We start from the raw sequence: 17,130 nt of genomic DNA on the forward strand, positions 1-17,130 counted from the left end.
AAATGAATGAATGAATGAATGAATGAAAATAGTTCATTTAAAAATAAATAACAGAGCTAGAAGAAAATTTACAAATGTCCCAGGGAGATCAATGACTAAATTATCCAATAGACAGCTGTTTCCCCTGTTACAAAATGTCTCTAGAGGAGACTCCTCATCATCTACAGACAGACTGCTCCAGTATTTTGTTGTTGTTGTTGAGGAAGAGTGGCCCTGAGCTAACAGCTGTTGCCAATCTTCCTCTTTTTGCTGAGGAAGACTGTGGCTGAGCTACCACCTGTGCCAATCCTCCTCTGTTTTGTATGTGAGATGGTGCCACAGCATGGCTTAATGAGTGGTGTGCAGGTCCGCGCCTGGGATCCGAACCCGCGAACCCTGGGCCACTGAAGCGGAGCACGTGAACTTAACCATTACAATACCGGGCTGGCCCCTGCTCCAGTATTAATCGCTGACAGTCACAAGATCCTGTTACTGATGTGTACAGCAACCCCTCACCAAACATGATTCTGAGAAAACAATGTCTTATATCGGTACAACAAGAATTTTAAGTGCTTGATTTTACACACGCAAGATTGAGTTTAGTTCCCTTCAAAGAAGAGAATAAATGACTGTTTCCCTACTTTACAGGTCTTGTATGCTAAGGAGCAAATGCAATTCCAGGAAATTTGCCTTCCACTTAGTCTCTCAACATATGAAGAAAAAGCATGCAAGACCTCTCAAACCCCAAACATGCTTTTCAAGCACTGTAATCATTTGTGAAAAGGGAGGCGAGCTATGCAAATTATTGAGTGAAAAGCATGCTGTAATCAGTAGAGCTCTGTATAAGTGTGCAGGGCCCACTTGGTGATAGTGTCAGTAAGCTTGCCTCCCACACCCTATCCCCTCAACCCCCTACTATTTTGGTTATTGTTCTCCTGAAGGCCTGGAAATGGGTAACCCTCCAGGCCTGTCACCCAACAGACCTTTGCAGTGTCTTCTTTTTCAGGAAAGGCTTTGACTTGTCCCTACCAGTATTATTATGTAGTCCACTAATGGCATCTTTTGATCTCACCTGGACTCTTTAAAAGTTCCTCAAACATCCTTTAAAATGTAGACAACAAGGCTATTGTTAAATTTCCCTCTCCTCTTATTCACAAGGAGACACAGTCTGAGCCCCCAGGCTCTTGGTTTCTACTATTACCTGTGGCTAAATGGGTCTTTGAGTCAGGGTGTGAAGTTTTATTTGTGGGGCTTCCTGTGGCTCAGACTATCAATGGAGTAGCACACTAAGCAGGCTTGCTCAAGGTTCCCATGGGACAAGAGGGAATTCAGAGGCAGCAGGTATAAAATAGATTTGTTTAACTGTTTAAAAGCCACATTTCATTCTAAAAAATGTGCTTGAACGTAAATATTTGTCAAAGCAGGAAGACTAGGTGCTATTTAAATAACTCAGTCACCTTTTTTGGGGGGTGAAACAGGGATAGAAGGCCTGAGTCTTCTTGTCTTGGCAAATATTTATATTCAAGAACAAGACAATATTGTAAATCTCCTTTTTTTGGAATAAATATGAATTTTTTTAGGTCCCACTAAACATTTCAGCTCTTCTCATTCTCTTTATCTTATGTTCACCCAAAAACAGCTCTGACAGGTCCAAACACACTTTTTTTCTTTTTTTTCTTGGCTATATCATCACTAAAAAGCAGAATTCAAGTCAGAGTAAAATGCAAAAGAAAGAGGAGGGGTGGGGGGCTGTATTAGAAGTTAGAAGCCACGACCTCAAATCAGGGGAAAATATTTCAATTTCAGTAATCTTTAATGTCTTTATTTTTAAAATAAGAAGAATAAAGCCTGCTCTTTTATGGCTAAGAAAATAGTTATGAATGTAACTGTATGGACTATTCTGGCATTTACCATCTATTAATATTTTACCTAGAGTTTTTTTTTAAGTCACATTGTCATTCCTTCAATATTTTCAAAAGTGTTCAGGAGAAATCAAATTGATAAAATTTATGGAGGAAATGTGAAGCAATTAGAGCCTAGTCTAAAATTACACTGCATCCTAATATGAAGTAGCCATACCAAACTTGACAAATTATCATTAGGTGAATCAAGATCTGCATAATATCTCTGCTTTCAGGCAAAGAAGGCCATGACATTTTCAAGCCCATCTAGGAACTCTGTAATTCTGAGACTTACTTGAGCACTTGCTGTCTAATATTGTTTCTTAGCTGGTTCTTATTGAGGTGGGGACTCCATGTATGAGTTGCTAAGTGGTTTGCAACAAAGTTGTCAACACGTTGTCTCAAATTCTGATAGGCAGGCTAGAAAGAAAAAAAAAAAGACATAAATGCTAAAAATCTTCAATGTTATACAGTATCAATATTGATAGTCTCAGGAATTTGAGTATTTTTAACAGTGTTAACATTTCTTAGATTATAGTATCAATGTGGCAACAAAGTTTCACAGTTTATGACAATCCTGCTACTGGATAATTTAGTCATTCAAACACTGCTGATTTTGGCTAAGACAGGATGTTTGGAGAATGTGAAGAACGCAAAGGAGAGAGACACACCTCTTATTTGTAGACAAATGACTAAAAAAATAAGACACCAATAAATGTTACTGTTAGATGATTTGGAGCACAGAAAGGGAAATCAGCAGAGGAAGTACCCTGCACTGAGAATGCAGCATTTGATTTGGACCTTCAAGGTTTCACAATGCAGCTGGGATTTGGAAAGGCAGGCCTTGCAGGTATAGCCAACAACATAAGCAAAGAACAAGTAGATGAGAAAATGTGGGGTCAGCAGCATTTGGGGGCCCCCAAATTGTTAAGTCCAACTTGGTTCAAGAGAATACAAAAAAAGCAGGGAAATAAGGTTAGAGACATAGCTTGGGGCCAGGGTCTGGAAGGATCTGGGTACCTGTATAAGAAGTCTGGAATTGTGGGGGCAGGGAAAATGGGAACCCACTGTACATATGAGTAGAGTGATATGTGATAGCTGAGCTTTCTGATGATTACTCTTCCTATAGTGAAAAAGGAAAGAGACACAAAATATACTTAGGAAAGTATCCTATAACTAGCGTGAGGAAGCTCTGCCTTGGGTGGAGAAACGGGCTGAAAGCCATGGATTTAAGAGAAATTATGAAGGGACAACCACTGGAACTCAGCATTAAATTTGATTTAAAACAGTGGTTCTCAACTGGGAGCGTTTTGCCCCTCCACCCCAGGAGACATCTGGCACCGTCTGGAGAAATTTTTGGTTGTTACAACTGAGAGGAGTTGCTACAGGCGTCTAGTGGGTAGAGGGCAGGGATGCTGCTGAACATTCTATTCTATAATGCACAGGGCACCCCCCTACAACAAAGAACTATCCAGCCCAAAATGTCAACTGTGCTAAGTCTGAGAACCCTTGAGGAAAGGGACGAGGAGAGAGGACACATATTATGTCATCTCTACTTAAAAGGACACTGCCTTGAAGGAATGCTTGACTACCTAATCAGGACTGCACACTCCATTCCTAGAGGTTGTCCCCCACCACTCACATTCTTTATATCTTTCTTTTACATGGTTTTTAACCTAGATGAGTTTGAGTGTCCCTGAATGATTTTAAGCAAAACTGTACAGCCTCATGTTCTGCCATTTGCTCCCTCTACCCTTCAAAGCTTATACTCCAGTGGTAAGTTCTCACGCCTTTATCTTCTGCACCTACCATTCCCTCTATTTGTGTATTTGGCAAACTTCTCATTTCAGAGCTCACTCTCATCTGTGATGTCATCCGGACACCACAGGTAGGCTTACGCAGCCCTTCTCCCATGTGCCTACTGTCTTTTATACATAGTATCATTCAAGCAATTCTTAGATTGTATTGTATTTTGGGGAGGGGGGAATATTTATCTCCCCACTGAAGTGTAAACCTGTTCCTCTCACTCCCTTAATCTTTCTTTTCACAAAGCTTATCACACTGCTTGGCAGATAAACAATTAAAAAGTAGTCGTTAGATAAGATGACTGGGTAACTATCTCCAACACAGTGTGTGATGCCTGCTCATTTCTTCCAACGTCCAGACTTTTGCTGATCCCTATTTTCTATCCTGTAAGAATCAGTCTCACGATCATTTCTCATGTTCCTCTCCATTTATCCAAAATCAATGTGAACGAAAACTAATTCTTTCTCCCCAATGATTCTAAAACATAATCCTTCTTTCCAGGATTCCCAAATCTCAGAAACATTAGGCTTAAACACCACAATGCATTTAGCACTCTAGTCAACCCACAACAAGCTCCAATTTGAACCACAACAGATAATTTTCCTTGTTTCCAAGTTCTCCTTTCAGTAAAAAGCCTAGTGACTAGAGAAATATTTTGGATTCCATTAGCTATCTACATATCTCTTCTTCCTTTTCTAGTGCTCTGGTCAAAAGCCTTGGAATCATCCTTGACTCTCCCTTTCTCTTCCACCCCATATCCAAACCATTATCAAATTCTGTCAGCACCAGCATCAAAATACATCCAGAATCTGACTACTTCCCATCACCTTTACTGCTACCACTCAGGTCCAAGGCATTCTCCTCTCCTGTCTAGATTCAGTATCTGATCTCCACGCTCCTACCCTTGCCCACTTGAAGTCTATTTTCCATAGAGCAGCAAGTGTAACGCTTCTAAAATTAGAGTAATCAGATAATTTTATTGTCCAAACCAGATCATGACTGAGCGAGAAGGGGACACTACTAATAATTACACATGGTCAATGCATCTAAAATGGAAGTCAGATCATGTCCTTCTTACGCTCAACACCTGCCAATGGCTTCTCAGCTCAAGTAAAAGCCAAACTCTTACAACGGCTTCCAAGGCCTGCCAGATCTGTGAAGGGAGGGAAGGAGGGGCACTCCTATCTCACCTTCTATCACTTTCTCCCTTAGCTGGCTCTGTTTTAGGCCTTCTGCACTTGCTGTGGTCTCTACTGGGAATGCTCAGCCCCAGAGAGTTGCCTGGCTCCTTCAGTTCCTTCAGTGATGCCTCAAATATCACCTTATTGAAATCTTTCCTGAACAACTTACTCAAAACAAGTCAGCAATCCTTTCCACCCTCATCCTGCTTTATTTCTTCCAAGGGTCGTATCACACATTATTTATTGTCTCTTTGTCTCCGCTGGGATGCAAGCGCCACAACACCCAGGGACTTTTTGTTCACTGCTGTTTCCCTGGCACCTAAAACAGTGCCTGGTACAGAATACATATTTGTTGGGTGAATAAAGTTATATACCTCTGTCTTTGATATTCCTTTTGAATCTAAAATGAGAAAAAAGGACAATAATTACAGTGACTAGGAGCCATTTTTAACTGAGAAAGTATCCAAAAATTGGCCTTTATTACATGAGGAGAGAGGTGCCATATTTACTTGGAAGGTGAGCTCCCTGCCTAGGACAGAATAATGGGCCTCTCTTCATCTTCCCTCCTCACTCTCCGGTTGCTAATCAGTGCAAAGGCATCAGAATGGCTTTGTAACCTCTCGGCTTGCTCCACGCATCTGGGAACTGGTAGTCTAGAGCAGAGGAGCCTCAGCATTAGGTGGATCTTGGGGCTGCCCAAGGTTCCAACTCTTTGGGTAGAAAGGCTGAATTGGTCTGCTACCATAGGATCTCTCTTGGTTGGTTATGGACCATCAATGACCCCATAACAGTTCGGGGGTTCTATGTCTCCTGGAGTGGTGGAAGACTTTGGTGCTTCTCATCTTGCTTTAAACACACTGGACTGGATGATAGTTTTATTCTTGGAAAGAACCTGATAGGTATTAAATGTCTCATTTCTTAAATATGCACATAACTGACAATCCAGTTACTGCCACAACCCTGTATACTATATACTACAGGTCAGAGTTTGACATAAAGCAAGTCAGTCTTCAGGGTTCAATTATCAAAAGCACCATACCACAAAAGGTCTAAACTGTAAGGTGTTCTTAAGAGCTGACACCCAAGGATTCCATTAAAGTGATGCTCCTGTGCACAAATAGGAAATCTTATTTCTACTCTGGCCCACTCATCACAATGATAGGAATGTTAAGCTTATATGAAAAAAAACTTTGGTTTTTGTATGTTTCTTGAGACTCTCAAACTTACTCTTTTTTTTTAGATAAGGAAAAGGAGTATAAAGCACTACTCAACAAAAGCAAATATTTTAAACTGAAATCTACGTAATTGCTAGCTAAGAGGACGAAAAGCAGGAGGAGAAGGAGGAGGAAAAAGGAGATAGTCAACGGGGAAAGAAGCAAGAAAATCAGAAACAACAGGTGCAGAGGTAGAAAGACGAGAGAGAGACAGAGAGACAGAGAGAGAGACGGAGACAGAGAGAGAGAGAGAGAGAGAGAGAGCGAGCACACATGAAGAGTGAGGAGAGAACTTCAATCTCAACCATACCCAGGCACCCCCTTCTGTCAGGGTGGGGGTATCCTTTCAGTTCTGTTCTTCTCTAGCCTCAAACATTAAAACAAGGAATCTTTATTCTGCGGTCCCTGAATTCCCTGAAACTATAAGGTTGAATCACATGAAATTGCCTATAGTTGACCATTTTTGAATTATAAAAACAGCATTTTAATGTGTATATGTGCATTCTTCTTGGGAGAAGGTCCTAGCTTTCATCAGATTGTCAAAGCAATTGTGCTTCCCTCCTTCCTCCCAAGAAAGGTTCGAAGGCTCCACCTTGAGAGGATCTGGCACACAACAACAACATTTAGTGGGGATGGGGATGAAGAAAAAGTTGAACCTTAGATACTGCAGCACCCCCATCAGTATATTTAAATTTTCAATTTGCATATACAGTGATAACAGAGATCTGTAGGTTTCTGAGAACAGCAAAATGAAATCTTTACTTGCCCGATACAAATAACCAGGTGTATTTGGGTAATATTTACCTGGCCACATCTAATCTAATCTTCCATTAAAAAAAAAAGAAAGAGGCAACAAGCCTCTTTATTTTCCAAAAGTTATTTTCAAAAAGGTAGCTGTGCATATTCTCTAAAACAAAGTGAGAAAACTATATACTTCCTACACAGATCAACATCCCCATGTAAAATGAATTCTCCGTGTGCAAAAACTCCAACATGCTGAAAAGGCAAATTTTACTTCTGTTCTACATGGTGGGCCAGAGTCCTTAAAAGGGAAGATGTCCCCAGATTGTCAGGAGGGCTTTCCCAGAGGAGACAGCGGGATTTTGTGCAGTTCACCTCAAAGCCTGGTGAACACAGTCACAGGGAAGAATCGGCGTATGTTGCAAACAACCCTTTCCCAAAGAAACAAGTCTCCTCAGAACAGCCGAACATGCTACAAGGAAACTCTCACCCCATCAAAACTCCAATTCCATGGATCCAACCAGATCTAAACCAAAAACACCCCCACTTTTCCAACTGTTTCCACCTGAAGCTTCCTGCTTCACTTGCTTCCAGAATTCCAGACCCTACTGGTTTTCCATCCAATTCACCTGATGGCTTCTTCCTGGTGTCCTCTGCTCATTCTTTGCCAAACCAGCTAAGTTTACCTGTTTCTGCCAACATCCCTCTCACTCTGACATTTGGTACAAAGTCCCTTTCCCTTCCCAGTCCCTAACTCGTTTTGTGAAGGGAACCACTTTGCTGACCTTTCCCCTCTCTCCCTTACTCTCTCAACTCACTCTTCTTCCATTTCATGTCCTGTCCTTTCTCCACTTCAATATCTGCTATCACCTCTCCTCCATCCTTTCCCCCACGGCATGGCTCAGTTGTCTCTACTCCTCACCTCTCCCTCCCTTCTCACTTTAGAGGAGTAACTTGGCCTAAGCTACCTAAACGAAGCGGTTACTGGTAGAAACAAAAGTCCCGGATCTCCCCAACCCATCTTGCCACTGTCCAGCTCTGCCTCCCTACCTTTGCATCCCTACAATGTCCAGAAATGCACATTGCAAATCTGACTCAATTATCACTTAATAATTCCTCCAAAGAATAAAGACATGACCCTTACCGCCCAGAAATCTTCAAGAGAGGAGGCAAAAATAACTTGGATACAAACTAAACCGGGAAGAAAACTAATCAGAGATGAAAGCACCGTTAGCGTTGGTGTTTCCAAACGAGTCTCCATGGGAACAACGACTTGGTCCTGCTCAGCGGTAGGTTCCCAGCGCCTCGGCAGCGTAGTAGGTGCTCACCACTAGTCGGTTAAGCGAACGGGCGCACAGGCGAATGAATGAACGCACCGCGCCTTGCACAGCGCCGGGCACAGGGCAGCAGCGCGAAGAGGAAGCGGCTGCACGGGGGACTCGGGGAGAGGCGCGCTGGAGAGGGGCCCCGGCCGGGAAGTCGAGGCGCAGCCGGCCCATCGACGGGCGCGGGAGACCGCTCGAGCAGGCGGCCCTCGGGGTCCTCCCCTTCCCCCGCACACCCGCAGCCCCGCGCGCCCGAACCTTGGTGTCCACGTCGGCCAGGCAGTCCCTGCGGAACTGGTCGAAGAGCCCCTGGCTCTTGAGGTGGTTCACGATCATGGCCACGAGCTGCGGGTCCCCGCCGCCGGCCCCCGCGCCGCCTGCCCCGCCCGCGCCGGGACCAGCCCCGGGGCCCGGTGGTGGCGGCGGCGGCTGCGGCTGCGGCGGGGGAGGCGGCGGCGCCGGAGGAGGCGGCTGCGGCTGCGGGTTGGTGGCCATGGCGGCCTGGGGCCGGGGAGGGCGCGGGCGGGCGCTCCTGGGAGGCGGCGGCTGCACAGGTCCCGCCGCCTAAGGGAAGCCAACGGGATGTTGTTACGGAACCAGCGGATCCAGAGCAACCCCGGAAGTGAAAGGGAACCGGGGGAAGGGAGGAAAAGGAGGTGACAATAGCAACGAAGGTCCGGCGACGGGAGCCGCGAGGGGCCATTTCCGGCCGCCGCCGGGCGCCGGCGCCCTCGCGCGGCCGGGCTGCGTCGGAAGCGACGGGGAGGAGGCGGAGCGCGCCGTGGGCCGCGGGGTCTGGGCCGGGGCGGGGGCCTGGAGTCCAAGGCGGTGGGGCGTTCGACCCGCGCGACTGCCCTGGCGGGAGGGCCGACTGGGCGCCTGCTCGGAGCAGGCCCCGGCGGGGGAGGGAGGCGCTGGCCCGTTCGATCCACGGTGGCATTTAGGCCTGACGCGCTCTCTCCTGTTTCCCGCAGCAGTTGAGACCCATAGATTTGAGAATGCGAACCGTGCGTGGAACTGCTTATCCTAAGCTCTCCCAACCCTTTTCGTTCTCAGGCTATGATCCTGCCCAGATTTCTTCTAAGCAGGGAGCTTCGGGGGCCTCCTGTATCTCTTCTCCCAGCCCCATCCTGTTTTTCCTTAGGCATCTGTTATTACTCTCCAAGTGTGCCTGCTGACTAGAACCCCATCCCTCCAGCACCTTCTTCCTGCCGGTGAACACAAACCCATGGGTTTTTAGTTGTAAGGGTTTTTCTATTTGATAATGTTGGGGAAAGAGGGAGAATCCCCCTCTGCCCTTTCCCTTAGGTTCTTATGGCTGGCCAAATAATTAACAAGACAGGTTAGCAGGAGAAAATAATACCAATTTTAATAACATGTAAACATGGGAGAAACCAGGGACACTGCGTTTCTCAACACAATAGCAGAAATTCTTGTCTTAAATATCATCTTTTGCTAAAGACAGGAGGATTTTGGGGGCCGGGGGAGTCAGTTACAGGAGATTACCGCTAAAGCACAGTAAACAAGAGTAAGGTTATCATGCAGATTTAAGGCCTCACCTTCCACATTGATAAGTTTCTAGAAATGAGGTCATCCCCCCTCTTCCCAATACAGAGAGGGAGATACCTTTACAAATGGAGATTTCCCTTATAAATGTAAATGTTTGTCTGGCAGCTCCTCACAGGGCCATCCAGAGAATGTGGCCAGAGAGACAGAACTTCTGATAAGATGGGCTTGTTGGTGCCTTTTCTATTCTAACATCTATTTTACATTATATTACAGCCATCAGATAGAAAATCTGTTCCAGGAAGGAGTTATTATGTCAAATTCTTTAGGCAGTTACTGGGGGAGGTCAAATGTCCCTCAGAGAAAACAATCAAGGTAAAGAGATATATTTCAGGGTGGCCAAATCTTGATCTCCCACAATAATAACAGGTCACACATACAGCGCACACTATGTGCCAGGCGTGGCGTTAAGAGCTTTTACGTGCATTAACGCATTCAGTCATTGGAACAACACTGCACCTAGGGCCTACTACTGCTGTCCCCCATTTGCAAAGCAGGAAACTGAAGCCCAGAGAGATTAAAGATATTGCTGAAGGTTACATAGCAAATCACCTGATTCTGGACTGAGTTATCTTTAAAATGTCACTAGTACACGATCAAAGCAAAATAAATATTACAAATTTTCATAATTATTAAATAGAATGTAGAACTTACTGGAAAATGCATCTCTTGGTGGAATGGATATTATTGCTTTTTAAAATTCATATGTCTCTGAATGAATATGTCTTATTGCTAGAACAAGAAGAGTTGAGTATCAATTCTATTCCTGTTTCTAGTTTTTATAACTATGCCCTGAGAAATTGTGTTCTTATAAACAAGTGCTGTACTTGGGAACAGAGTTTTAATGTAGTAATGCCACTCAATTCTTGATCTCAAAAAATTAGATTTGATGATCTGTAAGCTGATTATTCAATTAGGCCCTCCTTCAATTTTGTGGAGAGCAAAGGATTGAAAACTACCTAACTTGTCAAAGGGTTTGTTAACCTAGTCCTTTATTTTCATTTTTTCAGTTTCTGGGAAATATGCCAAACAGGCTTTATCAAGACATCAAATGACTGAATTAGACCTGTTTTTTTGTTGTTGTTGTTGTTGTTGTTTTTTCCAATGAGATGTACCCTGTTTGACCTGACATACTCAATAGTTTGGGAAAAATCTAAACATTGTTCATTTTCATAAATGGTTTTGAATAAAATGCATTTTTATTGTTATTAGGTGGTTCAATTCGTTTTTGTCAAAACTTTTCAGCTAATGGTACAGCTCATTCAAGTTGAAACTGTTTGTCAAGTATGGAAAATGTTTGTCATATAACCTAGTTAACAGAGCCCATTTTCACCATCAAACTAGCCAAATCAGATTTACTTTCCATCAGAAACAGTTGGACTTCATTGTTTCAATTCAAATAAAGTGTCATGCGTTTTGAGGAGTATAATGAAGACTGCAGAGAGACAGTCATGGAGTGAAACTTAAAAAATGTATTACTAAAAGCCATCAAGATTAAAATGGTGTAAGATATAATTGTTTTATCCATTTTCAAAATTAGTTATGAACACAAGATGAGGCTATGACATGTTTCCGTTTACCTGATTACCAACAATGCAATACAATATGTTGCTAAATTGTATAAGTTATTTATTGTGTGTAGCATGGTAATTCTTTGGTGTATACAAATGTATCAAATTTATCTGGTTTTTGGGGAATAAATAAAGAAGAATCATCCATAAAAATTCAGCAAAACTCCACAAATTTAATTAAGCATGATGATCAAATTAAAAAAAAATGAAACAATAAGGTATTTGTTGCTAAAAATGAATTGGTTCAGTGACTAGAAAATAGTTTTGTGTTTTGTGGGTAGCATATAGACAATCCTAAATATTTTCTGAAATATAATAAGGTGAAAATTGCTTATAACTTAAATAGATAATTCACAATTGATTTTATAAAATGTATAGTAACTGCCTCATTGAATAACAGTGTGATGATGAATTGTAATTAGTATTTGGGTGGTGAACATGGTGTAATCTATGCAGAAATAGAAGTGTAATGATGTACACCTGAAAATTAAAAAAAATAACAAAAAAATATAAGACACTCAGGCACATTTAAAAAAAATTATAGAATCATTTTGTAATACCTGCCATCTTTGAACACTGATTCCTGTCACCTGTAGATATTTTATTTTGCCCCATTATTCATGTTTTATTATGACATTTTCTTCTAGTAGGATATGCACGTTTATTCTTAAATGTATTTCCAAAGCACAATATATCATTTGCTTCAGTCATGGATGGAATTTTTTTCCATTAGGTTTCAGTAAATGTTATTATTAATATATATTTAGTATTTTGTATAATATTACAATGATGAATAAAAGCTTACCAAGCATAAAAAAAAAAGAATAACACACTGAATCTAAAAGAAATAACAATATTTGTATCCATGGGGTCAAATTACTCTGGATACAGTGGATACAGTGTAACTTGAACAATTTTATAGCCTTGGAAAACATTCTAGTTACATTGAGAAGAATCAGGGTCACTGATCTCTACTGCTTTGGCTGTTCTAAGGTGATTTTCTTTCCACTTGAAGACAGGTCCTGGGGATGAATATTGTGAATACCTGAGGGGATAATGGCATACGTTTAAATCTTAAAAAAAAAAAAAAAAAAAAAAGCTGTTTTATGCAGTCATCATTTCCTACCAATGACTTCTTTGCTTTGTTATGTCCTCTGACTGTTTCTTTAGAGAGAGTAATATAATATTTGATAATAGTGAGGGTGTGAGTGAGATGAGCTCTTCAAAAAAAACTGCCAGTGCTCCGCTACCCACTGTGTGAACGTCTGAATTCAGAGTCTCCCAACAAGGATCAAAAATTTTCTCCCTGAACATGATTGAGCTCTCATTTGGTTTCCCAAGTCTGACGCTAAGGTGATGGTTAAACAAACTTTATAAAACCTTTAGGAATGAGTGGAACAATGGTCGGGTATTATGGCGGTCATTACTGGCAGCCATCTGTGTCCTCGGGCACCAGACTCCTCCCAAGTACCTGGCTCCTGATTTCCTCTCTTTTCTACAGTCCAGCCTGCCCCCTATTCACCCCTATCCAATGCAGACCTTGTTTCTGGTGGCTGATCCAGTGAAAGTTAAGCATCGGTTTAGATATGATGATCTCCTATCCCCAGGGAGCCCAGGGGCTTTTTAGGCAGAGTTGTTTGTTTCCTTTCCCTCACATCCCCAGGGCATCTCCACTCCAGGGCATCTCCATTCCAAACCAGGCCCTAGGCCTTGCCTTTCATAATCAAAAGACTAGTGAATGTTATTTTCTAAATGACTTTCTCTCCCAAAGCCAAGTAGAAACCTTGCAAGTTCCCTTTTTCAGTGATAACAGAACACATTGTTAGGCGAGGTTCAAAGCACCCCATTAACAGTTTCTGTAAGAGGAAGGGGAGAGGAGAAGATGTATCATTTGCCTTTCCAAAGCAAACTCCATGGTCACAGCTATTCGTCTATTTCTACTGCAGTATAAAATAGCTGATGAGGGTGGAAACGGTGGTGGGCAGAGCATGATAAAATGTTAATGTAAGACGGGGGATGGCTTTTTCTCCTGAAAAAACTTAAAAGAATTGTCACTTGGGGCCAGGCCCGTGGCTTAGCGGTTAAGTGCGCGCGCTCCGCTGCTGGCGGCCTGGGTTCGGATCCCGGGTGCGCCCCGACGCACTGCTTCTCTGGCCATGTTGAGGCTGCGTCCCACATACAGCAACTAGCAGGATGTGCAACTATGACATACAACTATCTACTGGGGCTTTGGGGAAAAAAAAGGAGGAGGATTGGCAATAGATGTTAGCTCAGAGACGGCCTTCCTCAGCAAAAAGAGGAGGATTAGCATGGATATTAGCTCAGGGCTGATCTTCCTCACAAAAGAAAAAAAAAAAAGGTACAAACTTCCAGTTATAAGGTAAATCAGTACTAGGGATGTAATGTACAACATGATGACTATAGTTAACACTGATGTACGATACATAGGATAGTTGTTAAGAGAGTAAATCTTAAGAGTTCTCATCACAAGGAGAAATTTTTTCCCTTTTTTCCTTCTTTTCTTTTTATTATATCTATATGAGAAGATAGATGTTAGCTGAACCTATTGCGGTAATCATTTCATAATATATGTAAATCAAACTATCATGTTCTATACCTCAAACTTATACAATGATGTATGTTAATTATTTTGCAATAAAACTGGAAAAAAGTTGGGAAAAATCATTATGTTGTACACTTTAAACTAATGTTATATCAATAATATCTTGATCAAACTGGGGGAAAATTTTAAAAATTTAAAAAAAGATTTAAACTTCTAGTAGCGATAGCAATCAGATTTACAAAAGTAAGATTTATTATGAGGTTAAGTAGCCAGTGTCTCTAAATGTTACTGAGTTGCTGGCTATTTTGACAATTGGGATGGCACCATAGCAGATGGCTGGAAATAAAAGATATTCCTTTATAGGCTTATAAAGATGAAAAGGAGCTTTGCATTTAGAAGAGTTAATCTTCAAGCACATTATTTTTATTTAAAAAACAGCCTTAATGTGTGTGTGTTTCCTGAATGTTCTAGATGGTACATGGTACCCTGAAAACGAATAAGAGTCACACTTCCCAGAATGAAATTAGGAAAAGTAGAAATGAAAAGAAGATCTATGGAAATGATGTGGTGTTGTCTGAATACCCTAAATCCAATCCAGTCTTCTGGGTAGAAATTCTGAGAGGGATGAGAAAATAGTGATTATAACCAAGAAATTGTATACCTAAGTAATGAGAATAATCTACCTCTGAATAGGGAATCTTTTCAGAGGGGAAATGGCTAGCATAGCATTTACCAAAGGGAGGGATCCAAAGTATCTAGAATTGGGATGGTCTCTACGGAGAGCATGCATTTGCTATTAGGCGCCAGCCATTAAAATCATCTAATTCATTCCTCTTCTGATCTGTGATCATTAGACAACCTTTGGATCATATTTGGCTTCACATTTGGGTTTGCCTATAGGAAGAAAAAGTGTTGTTCAGCAAATATAGGAAGCTCTCCACTTGGTGGTTATATCTCTTCCTATGAATCTTTTTTTTGCAGAAGGCTCTAAAAACTTGGTTAAGTGTGAAACCACTTGGGATTCAGATCCATTCTTTGTGTACTGATGTTCTTCTGACCTTGTGAGACTGAAGGCAGGGCCTCACACTGTGGTGAACAAATTGAAGTATTGCTGTGGAGACCAGTCTGAGTGGCCAGCTGGCTTATCTCAGGTAACACTGAATTTTATTGACCGTGTTTTAAGTTCAAATGGCAATGATTACACTGGTAACTCAAGTTCCTTGTAGAAAATGTGGGAAAAAAAAGAAGTTTATTGACAACAATAGTCTAGAGATAAGCCCCTGATCCAAGTTGCACCGATTAGAACAGTCCTTGGGATTTTTGAAGGTAATTGGTGTCCCTCTCTGGTGTCTACACTGTAAGCAGATGTCTGGAGGGAGTAGTCAACCATCAGATCCTCTGCCATGTGGATAGTGCCAGTCTGAGAGAGAAAAAAAATCTGCCTAAGCATAGATGAGAGACAGACAGCAAAAGCCCTGTGTGTTCCACATGTTCCTGAGACCTACTTTTGCTTGTCTCTACCCATCGTTTGATTACGTGAAACACATTCCAAGAAACATCCTAACTTATAAAAGTCCTATTGTTCAATATGAAATGTGCCTTGTTATGATGATAGGAGGGTACTAAAATGGGAAGGGATTGTGAAAAATGGTGGGGTGTGCACAGGAGCCTAATGAATATCAACATTTGTCAATGTTTACCCCTTTGTAAACAAACTGAACCTTGGCTTGACACTTCCTACTAATTGATGCTGGCTTACATCAAAACATCGATACAAATCTGATATTCTTCTAGCCAGATGGCTTGTTCTTTTCATATTAGTGTCTCAGTTACTCCAGGGAGGCCATGGATTGGGGGGGAACAACTCTTTAAGAGCAAGAACTTACTTGCTAGAAAGATTTGACTCAAGAATTATTTCCATGGAGTTGAACCATATGCCTCAACAGATATCAGAGTTAGTCGAAAAGAGAAGATATCTTTGTTTCCTCAAAGAAAATTGAATAAAAATACTTATCGGTAATTGTTTTAGACAAGGACTACTAAACAGACAATTGTACTTTTCTGGACTTAAGTAAGGAGCTTGTGTTTAAATGTTTTCCACCACTCTTTTTCTGTGACAATAGTAAGAAACCACAATTAAAAGATGAGATTCAGTTAGCCATTTAAAAAAATAATAAAAGGCTTAGTAACAGCCAAGATTCTTTCTGATTGAACATAAATTTGAATTTCTGCTATTTTAGGTTATTAGAAATACATACTTTGATGTGGTAAATATGTTGAACAAATTACAATGGTGGTTAAACAGTGAGTTTTGCAATAAAGAAAACATTTGTGTTGTTCCCCAAATTCAGAACTTTCAATACAGAAGGAAGAGAGAAGAAAATGAACTTTTACTTATATATTCCCATTTTCTGTTATTAGGCAACTGTTATAGGCATTGGTCTTATGTACCAGGTATTGTCGGTCCTAAATAGATTTGCCTACAATAGGAAGCCCAATGGGCATGGGCCCTAGTCACAGGGACACAACATGATAATCATAAAGACAAAACATACTTGTTATGCTCACACAATACATATATGAAATAAATTAAGAGTAGTTATATGATGTAGCAATGAGGGAAAAGTGGAAGAAAATGAATGTGTACACATGTGGAGGGCTGGCTGGGATGGGCTCAGTTAACCGATAAAGCACTCTGCAGGAAGGTGTCCTTGAACCTGGTTTTGAAAGAGATGATGGGCACTGGATGGGCCGAGGGTGTAGAAGGTATTTGTAAGTTGTAAGTAGATTAATTTTCAAGGTCAGTCATAGAAAAGATATATTCATCCTGTAGGGATGGAAAAATAATTTTCCCTCTACCCTTTTGGTTCTTGGCTGAGACACCCCCTGTAAGAAAAGATAGATTAGGGGCCAGCCCGGTGGCGCAGTGGTTAAGTGCACACGCTCCGCTGCAGCAGCCCTGGGATCACAGGTTCGGATCCTGGGCGTGCACCGACACATGGTTTGTTAAGCCATGCTGTGGCGGTGTCCCATATAAAGTAGAGGAAGATGGGCACAGATGTTAACCCAGGGCCAATCTTCCTCAAGAAAAAAAAAAGGGGGGAGGATTGGCATCAGATGTTAGCTCAGGGCTAGTCCTCCTCACAAAAAAAAAAAGAAAAAAAGAAAAGACAGATTAATAAGAGAAAAACAAACAAAAGTTTAATAACATTGACGAGAATTTCACATATTGAGGTACATTGGGTAGCTATTCTGGTTCAAAACTGATTTGGTTTAAACTAAA

General features: G+C 41.6%; 1 protein-coding gene across 5 annotated transcripts in view; it reads right to left on the minus strand.

Annotated features, from left to right (window-relative positions):
• Positions 1-8,741, minus strand: part of BOD1L1 (biorientation of chromosomes in cell division 1 like 1) — a 54,277-nt gene extending 45,536 nt beyond the window's left edge. For 4 of the 5 annotated variants that reach the window (XR_009220929.1, XM_058546742.1, XM_058546740.1 and 1 more), the window contains exons 1-2: positions 8,406-8,741; positions 2,176-2,300 (exon numbers count right to left, since the gene is read on the minus strand). Coding sequence is in view for 4 of the 5 variants with exons in the window: in XM_058546742.1 (XP_058402725.1) it covers positions 2,176-2,300; positions 8,406-8,642 (362 nt within the window). In the remaining variant the exon portion in view is untranslated. Of the gene's footprint in view, positions 1-2,175; positions 2,301-7,966; positions 8,296-8,405 lie in introns of those variants that run through there. The other variant, XM_058546741.1, reaches the window with a different exon arrangement.
• Between the last annotated feature and the right edge of the window lie 8,389 nt (positions 8,742-17,130).

The sequence above is a fragment of the Diceros bicornis genome, chromosome 8, assembly GCF_020826845.1.
Source record: "Diceros bicornis minor isolate mBicDic1 chromosome 8, mDicBic1.mat.cur, whole genome shotgun sequence".
Classification (NCBI taxonomy): domain Eukaryota; kingdom Metazoa; phylum Chordata; class Mammalia; order Perissodactyla; family Rhinocerotidae; genus Diceros; species Diceros bicornis.